Consider the following 16,230-nt stretch of genomic DNA (forward strand, 5'->3'; position numbering starts at 1 on the left):
CTAGTACCCACGTACGTTCTTGCTGGACGATTTTGCTCGATCGAGCATGTTGACTTGTAAGCATGCTCGTCGTTGTGTCCACACAGTCGGGCAACTCGACACAAGACGCTGTGAGGCCACCGTCGCACCGCCACGACTTCGACCACGAGTGAGAACGAGGCCACACTAGCCTTGCCGGTCCTGTGCGTCCTCACTCCCTCACTCAAATTACATCGAGCAAGAATTACGGACCTTCAATCTTTTTCACATAGCGCAATTTGTTCGATGTCGAACAAAAAACCATCGTGCCAGATGGCAAACCATTGAGCAAGCGTGTGTACTTACTATAGGAGTGGGCTTATTCGTAATTTATTGCATCCTTCTTGTTTTACCTTGTTGAATGTAGTTTAAGTCAGGTTATTGATCTGCTCCCAATAATTGCTCATACTTGTCTCGATGCTGTGGATGTAGGCGATATTCAGTTATAGCTGACATTGCAGCAAGGGGGGACATGCACAGCGTAGGTCAAAATGGAACTTTTATTGCATTTTCAAACCATGATCGTGGACATTCCTTAAACGTTGTAGATAATCTATTTATATAATTTTGAAGCCTTATTATCCTTTATATTTATTTTAAACATTTGATGACTGCAAAAAGTATTTTTATTACATAAAATAGTGTTCTTTTAAATCTCTCGCTCTAATTTTTTACAATATAGTCATATTTCAGTACATGAATGTGCAGCGGTGTTAAAATTTTTTACGTTTATTAATTTTTAAACGCATTTATAAAACCATTAGTATAATTTATGACGAGATAATTTTTGTAAAATATTTACGATAAAAAATTATATTGATAATCTCTGTGATCCCAAATTTGACAAGAATTAGGCATTTTATTATTCAAAAAATGGGCAAGATTAACACATTTGAAGATAATTCTAAAGATAATAATTATAAGCTATGTTTTTGACCATTTAAGTGTAATAAACATTCTGCGAATAATGATTGCTTTATAATAATTATTGACCTAAGCATAAGGTAGTGTTTTTTTGAAATACGCCATTTCTTTTGTCATTCCTCAGTGGTTAAGCTACAACATACGGCCGTATCCATAAATTGACAAACTAAAATTGAAGTAGGGAGTAAGATCATGTTGACACGCGTGTTTGAACGAGAGAACTAAAGAGATCTTATACAATATACTATTTCACAATATTTGTGAAGATGACATTTTTTATTGAACATAAATAATTTTAAAGCACCTTCGAAACACACCAGTTGGATTAATATTGCACCGGACAGGACATGAAGCTGTATTTTGGCCAAGCTGCGGAGGCCAATGACCAATATTAGTGAATCTTGTAAAATGCTTCAGATGAATTTTGGATAGTTAATTATTACACCCTAATTAGATAGGTGACTAAATTGGTAAAGCACATAAGCCGGAATCCAGTGTATACGGGTTCTAATCCTGTCTGGCGTCATATTTTTTCAAGCACCAATGTCTCCGAGGTGTTTTCAAATAATGTAAGTAGGTATGTTATGGTGAGTATTGTCATGTCCTGTCACGCATTTTCTTATCATAGGTATAAATAAAATATTGTTTTACACTGGCTGGCTCGCAATACTTTTATTATTAGAATTTAAATACAATAAAAAAACAGAATACATCTTGCAGTTTTTAAGTTCATCAGCTGAATGCAGAACTACATCAAGTCTTATGTCGGTGTTATCATATCGTAATATTCTCTCAGTTCAGACGGTGTCCTACCTAGTTATCTTCGTGGAGCGCATGTGGCACAGGTCCTGGTAGTTTATGGTACATCCATCGACATAACTAGGGTAATGACGTTATCGTGACATTAGTATCATACAGTTGCCTAGGTGCTGGGAAAATTCAAGGAAGGGCAATTATCCACTTTAGTTGCTTCAACAGGGATATGGCACTAATAAATAAATTTGTATTAAATAGGTAGGATATCTAGTTCCACTTTTGACTACAAAACAAAATCGAAATATTTTTATTATTTTTGGCTGTGACAGCTGACAGATGATTTTGACGTTAGCTAGTATTTACATAGACAAAGACAACAGGCATTCATAGACTATATTATATTGCCAGCCGAAAACAATATTAATAAATTAATTTTATTTATACGCTGTCACGAAATGAATTATAAGTACTAATAATTTTGTTTATCGTCTGTCTTGATATTGAACGTAGTAAAATTGAGATTTTTAAAGTTTAACTAGCGGAACATCAGCTTGCTCGTCATAAATTAATGTACAAACGAAACATTTATGCACGCAGGAGATCTAACGATACACTGAAAGCCATCAATTTTTCAAATAAACAATATAAATGTTATACTATGTGACATTGGAGTGGTGAGAATTGTTTTTCGACACAGTTTTGACTATTGTGAAAAGCTTCGCAATGGATATTTTGACGACACATTTATAAAAATACATACAGGTGCTCGCCAAATTGAAGCGCGAATATTTCAGATTGGTAAACGTATGGAGAAGAGGTAGGAAGGAAGCATTACAGTCAGGTTGTCTGTGTTACGAGACTCTTTTGACAGAACCATCCATACTGATGCGGTGAGATTCGTGATATTTTGACTGAGTACTTAGTGAAAATACAAAATTTCGAATTTTTCGCGTAATTTTAATGGAAAAACAATAAAAAATACATGAAAAAACATGCAATAAAATTACTCAAAGGTATGCATTTAAAAAATGTGGAAAAAAAATATTTGGTGTTAAAACTTGACGGCCACTCAAACTCAAATTTCTAGCTTAATTTAAGAAATAAAAATTTTAAAAGACATTTAAAAAATTTAAATAAATGGACATTATCGTATGCACTTAACAAAAAAAATTTAAGGCAAATTTATTGGTTTAAGTATCAAGTCACTAAATTTAAAAAAAATAATATCTCTCACGATATAATCTCCAAAACAATAAAAGCACGTGTACAAAAGTAAGCCAATAATAGAAAAATTGATGACCTAATAAAAAGTTTAAAAAGTTTGTTGGGTGGTTCTAGTTAACGTTTATCAAATATTTCATATCAAATATCTCACGCACTATACCTACGAGAAAAAAATTAAAAAGTATACAGAATTACCCACTAGTTATGCGACAAGAGAATTCACTAAATTTTTTTTTTAAACCCACGCAGTCAGGTTTTGCAAACGAACTTCAAAATCAAATAGTGCGCTCAATATACGTGAAAAGGCAAAAAATAATCGTGCACTAACGCACTAGAGTTTACAATTTAAGTTTTTAAAATAATCTAAGTTTAGTGACACAAGTATCCAGCATTTAGCTGGGTCACCCAAATTGAAATGCGAATAACCCCCTTAATATGCGTTCAAAAACGAAATAAACGTATGCACAAACGTGTACTAACGATGCACAAACGAATGCACTCAAAAAAGTTGAAATTTCAACATTGGGTGACCCAACGTTTAGCTTGAACACCCAATTGAAATTGGAATTTTTCGGTTATTATAGGTGCACAAACGAAAAAAAATCGTGCACAAGCGTGCACTAACGATGCACAAACAAATGCACCCAAAAAAGTTGGAGTTTTAACATTGGGTGATCCAGGTAAATGGACCTGAAGAAATTATGATTTTTGTGATGATAAAAGTCACTTTTTACATGATTTTTTAAAAGACACGTCTTGTGAGATTATGTCAATATGCACGCTTTCACCAAACACAATCGTTGAATTTCATACATTTTTGTCAATCTACTGATATTTTAAAGAAAAAATCAAAAAATCTAGTGAATTTTGAAAATTTTAGTTGGCACCACTGTAATGATAATGTATATACTGGCAGCATTGATAAAAGGTTTACTTAACTCCCGCGCGTTTAGATGTCATTGTGATTGTTTTGTTTTATTAGGTTATCCTTCATTCCGTCAGAATAATCTTTTGAGTGAATAATTATAGTTGTCGATATGTCAGCTGAAAGTGGGACCGCCTCTCCGAACGCGAAGAAGATGGGACGAGCCCGATTACCGTTTCAAGTCATCGGGACTGATTCTACGAAGAAGCGGAAATTGTCTGTGCAAAATGATGTCACTGAACCGATTATCGTGAGTGACGACGAAGAGAAAACATCCACCCATGAAGAAAGTCCTGCGGACGATACCCTATCCTCAGTTAACGATCCACTGTCAGAAGACATGGTTAGCAAAAGTGTCACTGAACCGATTATCGTGAGTGACGACGAAGAGAAAACATCCACCCATGAAGAAAGTCCTGCGGACGATACCCTATCCTCAGTTAACGATCCACTGTCAGAAGACATGGTTAGCAAAAGTGCGTGTCCCCAACCCGAACAAACTCGAGTCTCGGACGCATTAAATGATTCATCTCAGTCAGATAAACTGGCGGAATGCGTCCGTTCACCGATGAGAAATGTCATACAGAACGAGGAGGAGTTCACGACGCCCGAAAGTGAGAATTCGGAAGAAAATGCTTGCCCCGATGCCACTTCGAATCAGGTATATTTTACTCCTCTTTGTGAAATTAATGTCTTGTCTTACGCCATCTAACTAATTTCTTCAGACATGCAAAGCAGCTTTAGCGAAATAGTTATTTGATAATATGATAAATAATATTGATTTCCGTATTGTTGAGTACTATTTGACAGGTGGTGAAAATTGGTTAATCTCAAAATGACTGCGCGGTGCAGTTTGTTTTTTTTCCAGCAGGTTCGCCGCTATCGTTCTACTGCGCAGGCGCAGATATCGCACAATCCAATTGTCGCGTGACAAAATTCACAAGTTTCTGAACTTTTTTAATCCATGCATGCAATCTTGCAATGTTACATCGTATTCACAAACGTTGATTTTGGATACCACATGGTACTGCAGTAAATTCTATCGGCTACTGTGCGAGAGAAATGGAACACCGTGTTTATACCACCTGCACGTTATCATAATTCAGACTGGAAATTTCTCATAAAAAAAAGTTGCACCTGTACCAATGTACCTATGCTTTGAATTCGACTGAGATATTGATTCTGAAAACTCATAAGCCATACATAGAATGAAGAAAAGTCTAAATATCTGTTGCATCTAAGATTCATTATAGAAATTATTGTCACATCGTCTTTTTAATAGCACCTGTTTTGGTGGCCACCGTCAAATCTGAAACTATCGGTGTATTTGGAAAAATACTCTTCCAATGTTATCTATTATGGAACGTGCTGTGAAACACTAGTGTCTGGTTCGACTGCCAGTTGTGAACTTATCTTGATAGATGGACAAATATCTGTTGCAGATTTTATGTTGTGATTGATTAATCCTCAGGCTGCATTACCACCGGAAAGCGCTGAAGAAAAGGTGACCCCTCCTTTGAAGGTTGATGATTTCGTGTATGCAGCCCGCCATTCCATCTACAGTGCTTGGGTGCCAGCCACCATCGTGAAGATACGGCCTAAAGGGACTCTCGTGAGTCAATTCAATTGATTTATTATTGGTCTTTGGCAGTTAACATCCGTGGTGAAATATTTTGCAATATTTTGTTTATCTTTGCATAATGGTAAAACAATGGATCTGCTTGGTTTACAGCTCTCGAATGGAACAGAGGCACCATTCTCTATGATGCATGTGAAGTTTGAACCGATGACTCCGGGCAAAAACTTTTTCGTGAAGGAAGTGACTGGCCGACAGGTGGCGACCATGCAACCCTCTACATATAGATACTCCATTGGTAACTGTCCTATTTCACAATGTAATTAAAATATTGTTGCATTTGTCAAAAATCGTGTCATTTTTTATTTATTTCTTCGATGACAGAATCTAGTTGGCTTAAAGAGAATGTAGGCCAAACATGTGGGTGAGCCAGTTCCAACAGAGGCTGCATGATACTCTTTCTAATCCTGAATAAGTCATATCAGTATTGGCTGAAAGCATCTGTTCTCAAAGTGCAGCATTATGATGGTTTTTAATACATGATGTTACGTGTAATCTTAATAAGATACCATAACTCACTACCTACTCTACGGCGGCTCGCACCTACAAATTCGACTTGACTGCAACATGTTAATTTTATTGGCATTCACAACACATGTAATTTAATTGTCGGTTGAAAAAGCATCTGTTGTCACATGCAACATAGTTAGGATGTTGCTGAATGTATTTGGAAAAGTCACCGCTAAGTGCGAGGGTTGAAATAGGTGGCATTTGGTTTTGATCATCTTCATCCAACGCTGCTCTAGCTGTTCTCGGTCAGACGCCTCATCTTCTATGATCATAGTTAATTTCTCAAACATAGGTTTTGATATCTGTGGTTTTCATATTAACTACGCGGACTGTTTGCAGGCACCAGAGTGATAGCTCTCTTCAAGGATCAGACACAGCAGAAGAAAAAGGATGCCTATTACTCTGGAGTCATCGCTGAGATGCCAGCGGTCGCCAATATGTTCAGGTTAAATATTATACTGTATAATCTTCACCATTGCAGTACCATACTGTGGCATAAAGGTAGTGCGTTCGGCTGATAACCAAACAATCGGTGGCTCGAATCTAATCGAGTGCGTTATTTTTCGTGTGAAAAAATAAATTATGTGTTGCATCAGCGCGCGCAACTTTGTCACACGCCAAAAATACAATCTGATTTCCCAAACGCGCCAAAAGAAGTAGATATAACTTCAAAATGTCTCAAATTGAAAGCTTCGTATTTGTTCACTAGGTGCCTCTGCTGGCATGCCTCTCCCCCTTAATGTATTCTTAATATCCTACAAATTTACCCACATATTTAAAAAGACAATTATAAATTGAAATGATTCTATAGATGGCAGTGCGACCATAATGCCGTCAGGCGTTGAAAAATCATATTTCTTTTGGGCAAGAGGGCATGATTTCTGTATGGAAGATACATCCCTCTGGAGGGCGATTCACGAATGAAGCACTATGACCGGTTGCGCAACGTAAGCGCAAGCCTACTGCAACGAAGTATATTAAAAGTCAACCGGTATGCAATTGAAGTATTCACGTTTTGGCAGTAGAGGCGCTAGCAACTCTCCATTTGACATTTATTAAACGTCAGAAATTCGTACGTAGTATAGAAGAGGCTGTTATTCTATTTTTTCTATCTTTTACATAACTATTACCGCTGAAAGTATTATTTTGTGTTTAAATTCTCATTTAAATATTTATTATGATTTTGTAATACAGAAACACACATGTTTGTTTGCAAAATACAACAGAAATTCTGTGTTGTAATATTGTTATATTGGAGACGTAACTAGCTTGTTTAAAGATTAATTGGCTACGTACTTCAACAATGAATGGTTTAATAATGCAACGTTAACGGTAAGTACTGATTAAATATGAAGTCATTACCAAAATGGATAAAAATGTTATTTAATTTCCATGAAATTCAGAAGAGTTCCGTCATGATATGTTTACTTTCTATCTTACTCTAACGCATCGTTCGAAGCTCTATACACATACTATAAAATTTTACGTACTTCAGTTAAAGCGGTTCGGTGACGTGTTTTGCAGTGCTTCATTCGTGAATTGCCCTCCTGGCATAAATCCGCTGATTTATTCCAATTATCAAACTGAAAACTGTAGATTAGTAGCAATCTGATTTTGTTTACAGATACCTGGTATTTTGTGATGATGGCCACGCACAGTATGTGAAGCACACGGACGCAATACGAGTGTATGAAATGTCGCAACATGTATTTGAGGACGTCTGCGCCGACTCGAGGGACTTCATCAAGAATTATTTGTCCACTTTCCGCGACAGAGTCATGGTTGAAGTGCAAGCTGATGATGTTATTAAAGTTGAATGGAAAGGTTAGTAATTCAATGAATTTATTTGTGGCACCAATACGAAGAACCCGAATTAATGTAATTTGGATTTAGTTCTATTTTCTCTTCTTGTTTGACTATGTCCGTCCCTTAGTTGGCACATATGGACACCACACAGTTTTTCCTAGAACCCCTGTCGCTTTCACATCAGCCCCTATATCCTCAATTGTGGCGTACTGCATGTCACATATTATATATTCACTGTATTCAACATAATTATAGAACTTCTGCATTTGTCACGTCCATAGCAAAATCTCATTATGATTTTTGCCCATGCGAATGGTGAACTGTATCTTTGTGTGAAAAAGCTAGTTTTCCATTCCAGGCAAATGGTGGTCGTCAAGAGTATTGGCCGTGGACAGTTCATTGGCACTGTTGCAGTTCAGCGAAGAGTTGGACGAGCGGGTGGTTCGAGAGGAGTGGCTGTACCGAGGGAGCAAACGGTTCCAGCAGCTCTTCTTTGGCGCTACGTCCGACACAAACAAGGTCTTTATTTTTATTTCATCATCTCCAGTTATCAGAATTACAACGCTTGACAGTAATCAATGTGTGCAGATGCAATTTTTTCCCATGTGCAAGCAGTATGGCTATTGTGTTTATTGTCAATGGCACCGCTACTTGAAATTCAACTTGAACTGTATTTGTTATAAATAAGTTATGTTATAACAAGTCGTAAATTATAAATTTTTTCACAGTACCTACACATTGAAAACATTCAAGCGGGTTTTGTGAATGTGGGACCTTGTAAAATGCTCCAAAATGTTAAGGGTAATGAATGATAAAGAAATTTATTGGTCCCCTAATTGCATTCATGGGCATGAGCACCAAATCTCACCATGTTATGAAAACTATCATTTTTCAAAGCAATCCACTTGAGTAACACTAATATGAAGACCAATTAATATATTCTTTGAACAGTGGCATGCTTGACTAAAAAACTTTTTATCTTTATAAAATCATACTGAAAAATATTCTAAATACAGTAAAACCTTGGTATTTCGAACGCCGTAAAATTGAAATTCGCTCTAAAATGAATATTTTCCCGATTTTTACCACCCAAAATTGTTTTCTCTTACAAAAAGTTCGTTATAAATCGAAGTATTCGTTATTTCGTAATTCGAAATGAATTTTGGTCCGCACAAGCAATTATTATTCGTATAAATCGAAGTTTATTTTTGTTTACTCAAAATATTTTGAAATGCATACATATTCCCGCCAGCTGTGGGCGAGTCAGTGGTTAGTTATTATTATTATCTACTGTTATAACGATGATGCATCGGCGTCGGGTAGGGACAGGCACGCACACTGCACAGCTGAGTAGGTTTCATTCGTTATCAACCCACGGCTGCGCTCCACGTGCAGTACATATTATCATACAAAATTATCGATGCAATAGAAAACAAATAAACGCGTGTATTCGTAATATCCGTGTATTCGTAATACCCGTGTATTTATATTAGTAGTTAGTCTCGTTGTTTTTATATGTGGCTACAGACATTTTTTTATATTGTATACCTGTACCTGTGTTTATCGATAGTGTTTCGGACTGGCGGTTTACTCGTATTTTGCTTATTTACGACATTTATTTATCGATAGTGTTTCGGACTGGCGTTTTTTTGACTTGTGTTTTTCTTGTATGTTGCTCATTTACGACATTTGTTTATCGATAGTGTTTCAGACTGGTGTTTTCTCATATTTTGTTTATTTACGACATTAATTTAGTGTTATTAACTCAAGACAGACTTTATTATTTTATATTTGTAACAGTGGCTGATGTAGTTAAAAAAACATAATTATAAGGCTCTTACGATCGCCGAAAAAATAAATTTGTTTCATGATGTCGACAATAAAGTTGACAGCAACGGAAAGCTGGGAATTAAATACAGCATACTGATACCAGATGAAGGTCTCCCTCAGGAGACCACCTCAAAGGGCGGACCGAACTATCAACTTTCCCAAAAACACCACAGCCTACGTCCACTCTTCGCACCCTCACTCAAATTTCCGACTTTTTCGTCTGCGCCCCCGCCAAAATTCAAACAGACTGACACAAACTACCGAAAACGGCTGCTCGAAACAGCGCCGCCATGTGACAAAGAAATCTGTCGGAAAAACAGGTTCGCGACCGATAGAACAACAGCGCCATGACGCCGCAGATCCCAGACTTTTGATGCGTGCGGAAGACATCTTCTCGCCTCGGACGTCGAACAGTCAGCATCTCCAACCGAAAAAAAGCCACGTCAGCAGCCCGCCAAGCGCAAGATTCTCGCCTCGGACCTCAAACAGCCAGCATCTCCAACCGAAAAAAAGCCAACACACAAGCATGTCCAGCCAAAAAAAACCACGTCGGCAGCCCGCCAAGCCGCAAGCATCTTTAGCCAGAAAAACCGCGTCGGCTGCCTGCCAAGCGCAAGCTCTTCTTGCCTCGGACGCCGTACAGCCAGCAATTTTGAGTTCAAGTTTTGATGACACTTGATCCATAATTATTTTGAACCACCCAAATATAGGGTGAATGATATCGATCCCATTATTTATGCTGCGATTTTTGACATGAACGTTTTAGTTGATATATTTGCCTGAGTTTGATGGTTGGGTCGCATTTAGGCTGGTAGTATGTAGGCATTTGGTAGAGGGTGAAAGTTTACATCGTATCACCATCTTACATAGTAATAACAGTGCTTTGATATTCAGTCGAGTTGTTGCCGGGTAAAAAGCTTTTCATCAGAACACACAAAAATACAAAACTTAACCATAAAAATAATAATTCAGTCTCACTCATCATCAGTTGGAGTCATTATTTAAGTTAATTTAATTTGTGAATTGATAAAACTTTTTTTATTGTTTCAGAAGAAATAGAGAAGCCTGCTGATCTGAATCAACGCGTTATTTTGAAACCTCATATGAAGATTGTGTCTGATGCTGATGAGCCAGTAGAACGAAAACAAGTAAAACAGCACTAAAAGCAAAACCGGTGCTCTCTTTTCAAGATGAAGATAATGATGTTGAATAATTATAGCTCAGGTGGGAATGATAAAAAGTTTATTCCTAGTAATATCTTTGTTGATTTATTTTGTTCATCGCGCATTGCTTTAATATTAATTATATAAATGTTTCACTCATAATCAGCGATCATCGTTTTAGATGAATGTGGATAAGTCAATTATTATAGTTTGGTTTACGCAACATTACGTTTCAGTAATTTGATTGATTATTGTGTTTCAACTGTCTGCATAGGTAATAAAATAGTACAAAACCTTTAAAGATAGTAAAGCATTCAATTTCATATTGTCATGTTGGTAAAAGTTGTATTTGCGTAAGTGATATCATTGTAATGGCTATCATGGAATTCTGTCAAAAAAAGTCTTATCACTTATTAATATGTAATTATGGTATTTTTTTGTTATTTCTGCTTATATATTGCGCTGTCTTTTTTTGTTACTGTGGGATGATTTGATTAATAAAAACTGTTAATGTTAAATTATCTGAAATAGCACTATTATGTGTCTCTGTAAACCTAATTTCAAAATATGTATGTACCTACTTAATATGTTTTTGCCTGTTGCGAATAATATGCATTGTCACATATTCTGGTTGCTTAAACATTCTCCCAATGTCGATAATCTTGGCACATAAAGATTAGAAATGGATAATTTGTATGTAGGTATAGCAGAAGATTTACACTTTTTTTGTGACTTTTCAAAATATACTATGCTAGCGAATGATTAAAAATCGATCTCTGAAACTGATACATACAATATATACAATATATTGTACGCACACTGCCATCTCTGAAGTCATTGTGAAATATTTAACCTAAAAAGAAGTTTGTATGATACTCTTAATACATTTCCAGAAAAGATATGTTTATAAAATTTAATTTTTTCATATAAATTCGGTGCCCTCTGGGTACCTCCATGTTAATACCTCCTGGCATTTAATCTAATACTATTATTATCCTACGGCTTTTTCCATTTTGGCGAACGATTGTGTGCCCTATTTCCATTTGTCCATTTTCATTTTTTTTTTTTTGAACTAATGAAACTTATCTAAAGTTAACTAGCTCATAATATAACCCAAAAATATTTAAAAGCAATTCAACAATAATTGGTGGTATAATATACGTGGTATTTCAATCATTATCATAACCGGTCTGGATCAATTTACTCTTCCCGGTCCTATGTATTGTTATATTTATCAGAATTAGTGATATCATTTTTTTATTTATTTCACCAACCTGGATCAATCCACTGCTGGATGAAGGTTATCCCAACATGATTCTAAAAGCTTAATATGTATTAATTATTACGATAATATGTATGTTTTTATTATTTTTAGTCTAATATACTTTTTTTTCCTCACACGATTGGTTGTTTTGAGTTCTTAAATTTTTACAGGTTATCTATTACCTGACTAAATAATTATTGTTTATTCCAAACCTACAGAACGTATCAATCCATATATAGGCGATATTTCCTTTTGAATAGTTTATCAAAGTCACAAATGGATTTTGGTCTTGTGTATTTCTCATAAAATAATGATACAGAGAGAATGGCATTATTAGGTTACCAGTGGTCAGAATCACCATTAGTGTCGCAATGGGACAGTATTGCTCACATTGTCTTATTCTTGAATAATTAATGATCGTCATATATTTGCCTTGATACGGTATTTTTTATTTTATGTTCCATATAATCCATACATAATAAATAATCTTTTGAAACCAAAGTTTATGAATTTTAATATTCCCTGTCACCATGTCATATTTATTTCGAGGAAACGAGATGAGAGGGAATGCGAACTCTAATCACTGTATCTGCAGTGTAGTATTGTCAACCGTACTGTAATAATATTATAGTGCAATGTTATAACTTTAATTCTGCAAAAAATGTAAAATACTATAATTTTGAAGATGAAAAATGTTCCCGTACCATAGTTTTTCAGAAATACTATATTTTTTACACCTTTGTACTATAATTAGCATAGAAAAAGGTGGTAACACTGGCAGTGTGGCATGTATATATTTTTAAATTGGTTCTACATGTGCTCCTATGTAGATCTGGGCCTGGGATTTTTGTTTTCATGAGAAATGGACATTAGTCTTGCTCAACCTATTGGGTAATGTAATTTTAAAAGGTCACAGACATCTCACATCTTATGTACAAATGTATGGCAATATTTGTAATTATTTCAAATGACATATTATGTCTTTCCTACAGACTTTCCCTTACTTTTCAAACATTACTTTGCAATAGAAACTACACACTATTTAGGTGGGAATGTCTGAATACAGTAGTTATCCCGGTTATCTGACATAATTTAATTTAATTAGGCACCTTTACAGTCTACATACAGTGTGAAAATATTATATTTCTATTTGGCGTTAACATAATATTTACAAAAGGTATAATTAGTATATTTTGGATTCGTATTTACGGGACAAATCGTATTTATTTAGCCAGGCAGTACCTACTATAATAAATTCTAACATAGTCAGGTGCACCATAATAATTTCCAAAAGGTAATCTTTATATCAGAGTCAGACAAATGAATTCAGAATTCAAAACTCACCAACTTCGTCCAACCGGGTTGACAATATCCAGTGTATACTGGAAAAACAAGAGTAGATCTAACAAAAATATTCCTCGTTGGGAACCCATGAAGGAGGTCAATGATTCTATCTCTACCCGGCCGCCTTCCATACTATAATCGGACACCCCAGAATACATAAAATGTAAAGTATCAAAACTCCCGCAAAACTTTCTGGGAAAATGTAAGAATGACATTAGAAAAAAACTATAATAAATAAACAGGGTTTAGCTAGATAAATCTAATATAATTGGTAATTTTCAAAATAATGAAAAACATTTTTTAAATACAAATAAACAACAATAATTACACATTCTTTTGTGTACTGAAAATGGCAATATCAAATAATAATAAGTTTAAGTTATGTGTCAGTCAACCCTTCCGTCCGGTGATAATCAAAATTCTGCATCGACATTCCATCAATATTGATGACTACCCATTCTGATGTGCTGCTAGAATTAACTCTCAACAGATAATGGGGAACCTGGATACGACGGGCTTCTTATATGGTGACCGCGGTCTGAAATGAAAAAAAATCATCAATTAAGTAGTACGTAGTACCCACTCGACACACTTAAAGCAGTGTTTACATTCATACGCCTCACAGTTACAGTACACTCAAATACATTATTTTATCATTACTTACTACTACTACTTCACCATGTTCGATCCTTAGAGGATCATAATATGGGCCTCCACGGAGTGGAGTTTGTATTAACTAACTTCCCGACTAGCTAGGCTAGACATTTTGAAACTTTTAGAATAGAATCAGAACACGACGACAATGCAATATTTTAATACTTTTGGCTATCTTTAAGCAGAATTGAATTCATTTTTCAATTAATTCTGTTTTGTATGTTTCGGAAAAAAAATCGTTAAAAGTAAAACACTATTATTGGTTGGTAAGGGGGTCCTGCAACTAAATTATTAATATATACGTGCGTTACTATGGAAATCAATATGAAATGTCAAAATGACATTTCAGTATTCTCAAAATCAAACACAAAAAAAAAGTATTTATTAATACTTACATAGAATTCAACAGGAAATTTAAAAACGTGGTAAGTATAGAAAAAGTTCTTTTTATCTTGTATTTATTTTTAAACTATTAAGTATCTATTTTGAATTTCTTTTCTCAGAGTTTAATTGAATTTTTAAATACTAACATTACATGTCAATCGTAGACTTAGTTCAATGAAAACAAATATATTGTATGACTGACAAAGTTCATTGAGGACTAATTATGTCGAATCTTAACAGCCTACCTCCACCATTTGTCATTGGAAGATTGTAAGTAGTTTATATTGTTGCCGTGAGGCGAAAGGTGTTGGTAAAAGCTGGACTACAATACTAAGCAATCATTAATAATTATTGCTGCATTTGCATTAGTACGGTTGATATTTGTTTCCATTCGGCAAACGTTTTTGATGATTCGGGTGTTTACAATTTTATTATTAATAAAACATTGATCTGCCGCAAACTGGTTCAAATTACATATCCAACCATAATGCGTAGGAATCGAAAAGTAGGTAAATAAATGTTTAGGAACAAACAAAACTTGTGGTAAAAAAAAACAACGTAATACTTCGGGTTTAACTTTATAAGCCGATTACGGTATTTTTTATTACTATATTTTGTTATTTAGTTACAAAATTGTATACTTAACCAAGTATTGAACAAAACACTACCTATTTAGTTTTCTATGTTTCGAGAATTTCGACTGATGGAGATCCTGCCAAGCGATTTTATAAATAATAATAAAGACTTTAATGCCATTGTTGATAATGAATTAAGTAACATTGTTTTATATTCTATGTTATTCAAATCTCTATTTGGAGGTCTCGTCTCTTTGTGTCCGTATGGAGACGGGTCAACCACATCGATCGAAGAACAGACCATCGACGAACAAATCACAAAATCCAAAGGTAGGTACATACATAAATATATATTAAACTAGGTATCTAAACGGCGACTAGCCCGCTGGATCAACAAAATACTTAATCTAGTTTAGTGGAAGTATGTGGCCCTAACAACAGAGAAGAGTGAATGCATTCCACAATGCCATGGTGATAATGGAGTAGTATTAATGGTGAATCAATTGGTAATCATATTTAAATATATACGAACTGATAAAAGATGTTTACACCACAAAAGTAGAGAAAAAATCGGTGTGTGTACTTATGTACGCGCGTTATAAGTAATACTTCTTTGGCATAACAAAACAAAAACAAAACTTGTGATAGCTAACCTAGATTCTTCGACTAGCTCTTAATTATTTTGTTAAATTACACACTCAAGAAAAAGGGCCGCTTATTGGAGCGCCGTTGGCTTATTTCTATATACTTTAACGTATATTACTAAATTGTATAATTATTTCTCGTTGTTTTTATTTTTAAAGTAACAATTGTCACTCTGACGTTTAATCGTCTGTTTACGTAAGGAATTGCAAATGGTCGACAATAATAAATTTGCTGCCTAGGCAACGGAACAATTCTACTGTCAAATTGGCGTTTGTATACAGCTGACTGATTCGCAGCTAAATTCATAATGTCGCGCACTTTCGTAACGCTGTGCGCGCAACACCTCTCAATTTCACTCTCTACCGAACGCCCAAAAAGAAGTAAGTATGTAGGTATAACTTGAAAAATATAAATTCTAATAAAATCTACTTTTTTCAGAAAATTTATTACTTACGTACCTACCTAGTTCATTCAGATCCAAATATATTATCCCATAATCATAAAGATACATCTAAGATGTGTCTATGTATGCGTCATTTTCCGTATCTCATACCTGTCAGGATTTTATCTCA

The 16,230-nt window shown here is 35.1% G+C and overlaps 1 protein-coding gene across 1 annotated transcript; it reads left to right on the forward strand.

Moving 5' to 3' along the window:
• Positions 1 to 3,851: 3,851 nt before the first annotated feature.
• LOC147065792 (histone-lysine N-methyltransferase eggless-like) lies at positions 3,852 to 11,185 on the forward strand. Its single transcript, XM_085956246.1, has 7 exons — positions 3,852 to 4,508; positions 5,319 to 5,459; positions 5,580 to 5,721; positions 6,333 to 6,438; positions 7,618 to 7,817; positions 8,158 to 8,318; positions 10,680 to 11,185. The coding sequence occupies exons 1-7, from the start codon at positions 3,960 to 3,962 to the stop codon at positions 10,686 to 10,688; spliced, it is 1,308 nt and encodes a 435-aa protein (XP_085812372.1). The 5' UTR covers positions 3,852 to 3,959; the 3' UTR covers positions 10,689 to 11,185.
• Positions 11,186 to 16,230: the final 5,045 nt, after the last annotated feature.

Source organism: Rhyacophila brunnea, unplaced genomic scaffold (assembly GCF_057557595.1).
Source record: "Rhyacophila brunnea isolate RB1 unplaced genomic scaffold, BYU_Rbru_1.0 scaffold_568, whole genome shotgun sequence".
NCBI lineage: Eukaryota > Metazoa > Arthropoda > Insecta > Trichoptera > Rhyacophilidae > Rhyacophila > Rhyacophila brunnea.

What these genes read in the sequence shown, in the direction of transcription:
- LOC147065792 (XM_085956246.1), top strand. Translation starts at nt 3,960, where the DNA reads ATGTCAGCTGAAAGTGGGACCGCCTCTCCGAACGCGAAGAAGATGGGA. An exon ending in TACATATAGATACTCCATTG is followed by an intron (nt 5,722 to 6,332) that starts GTAACTGTCCTA and finishes GACTGTTTGCAG; the next exon opens with GCACCAGAGTGATAGCTCTC. An exon ending in GCGGTCGCCAATATGTTCAG is followed by an intron (nt 6,439 to 7,617) that starts GTTAAATATTAT and finishes TTTTGTTTACAG; the next exon opens with ATACCTGGTATTTTGTGATG.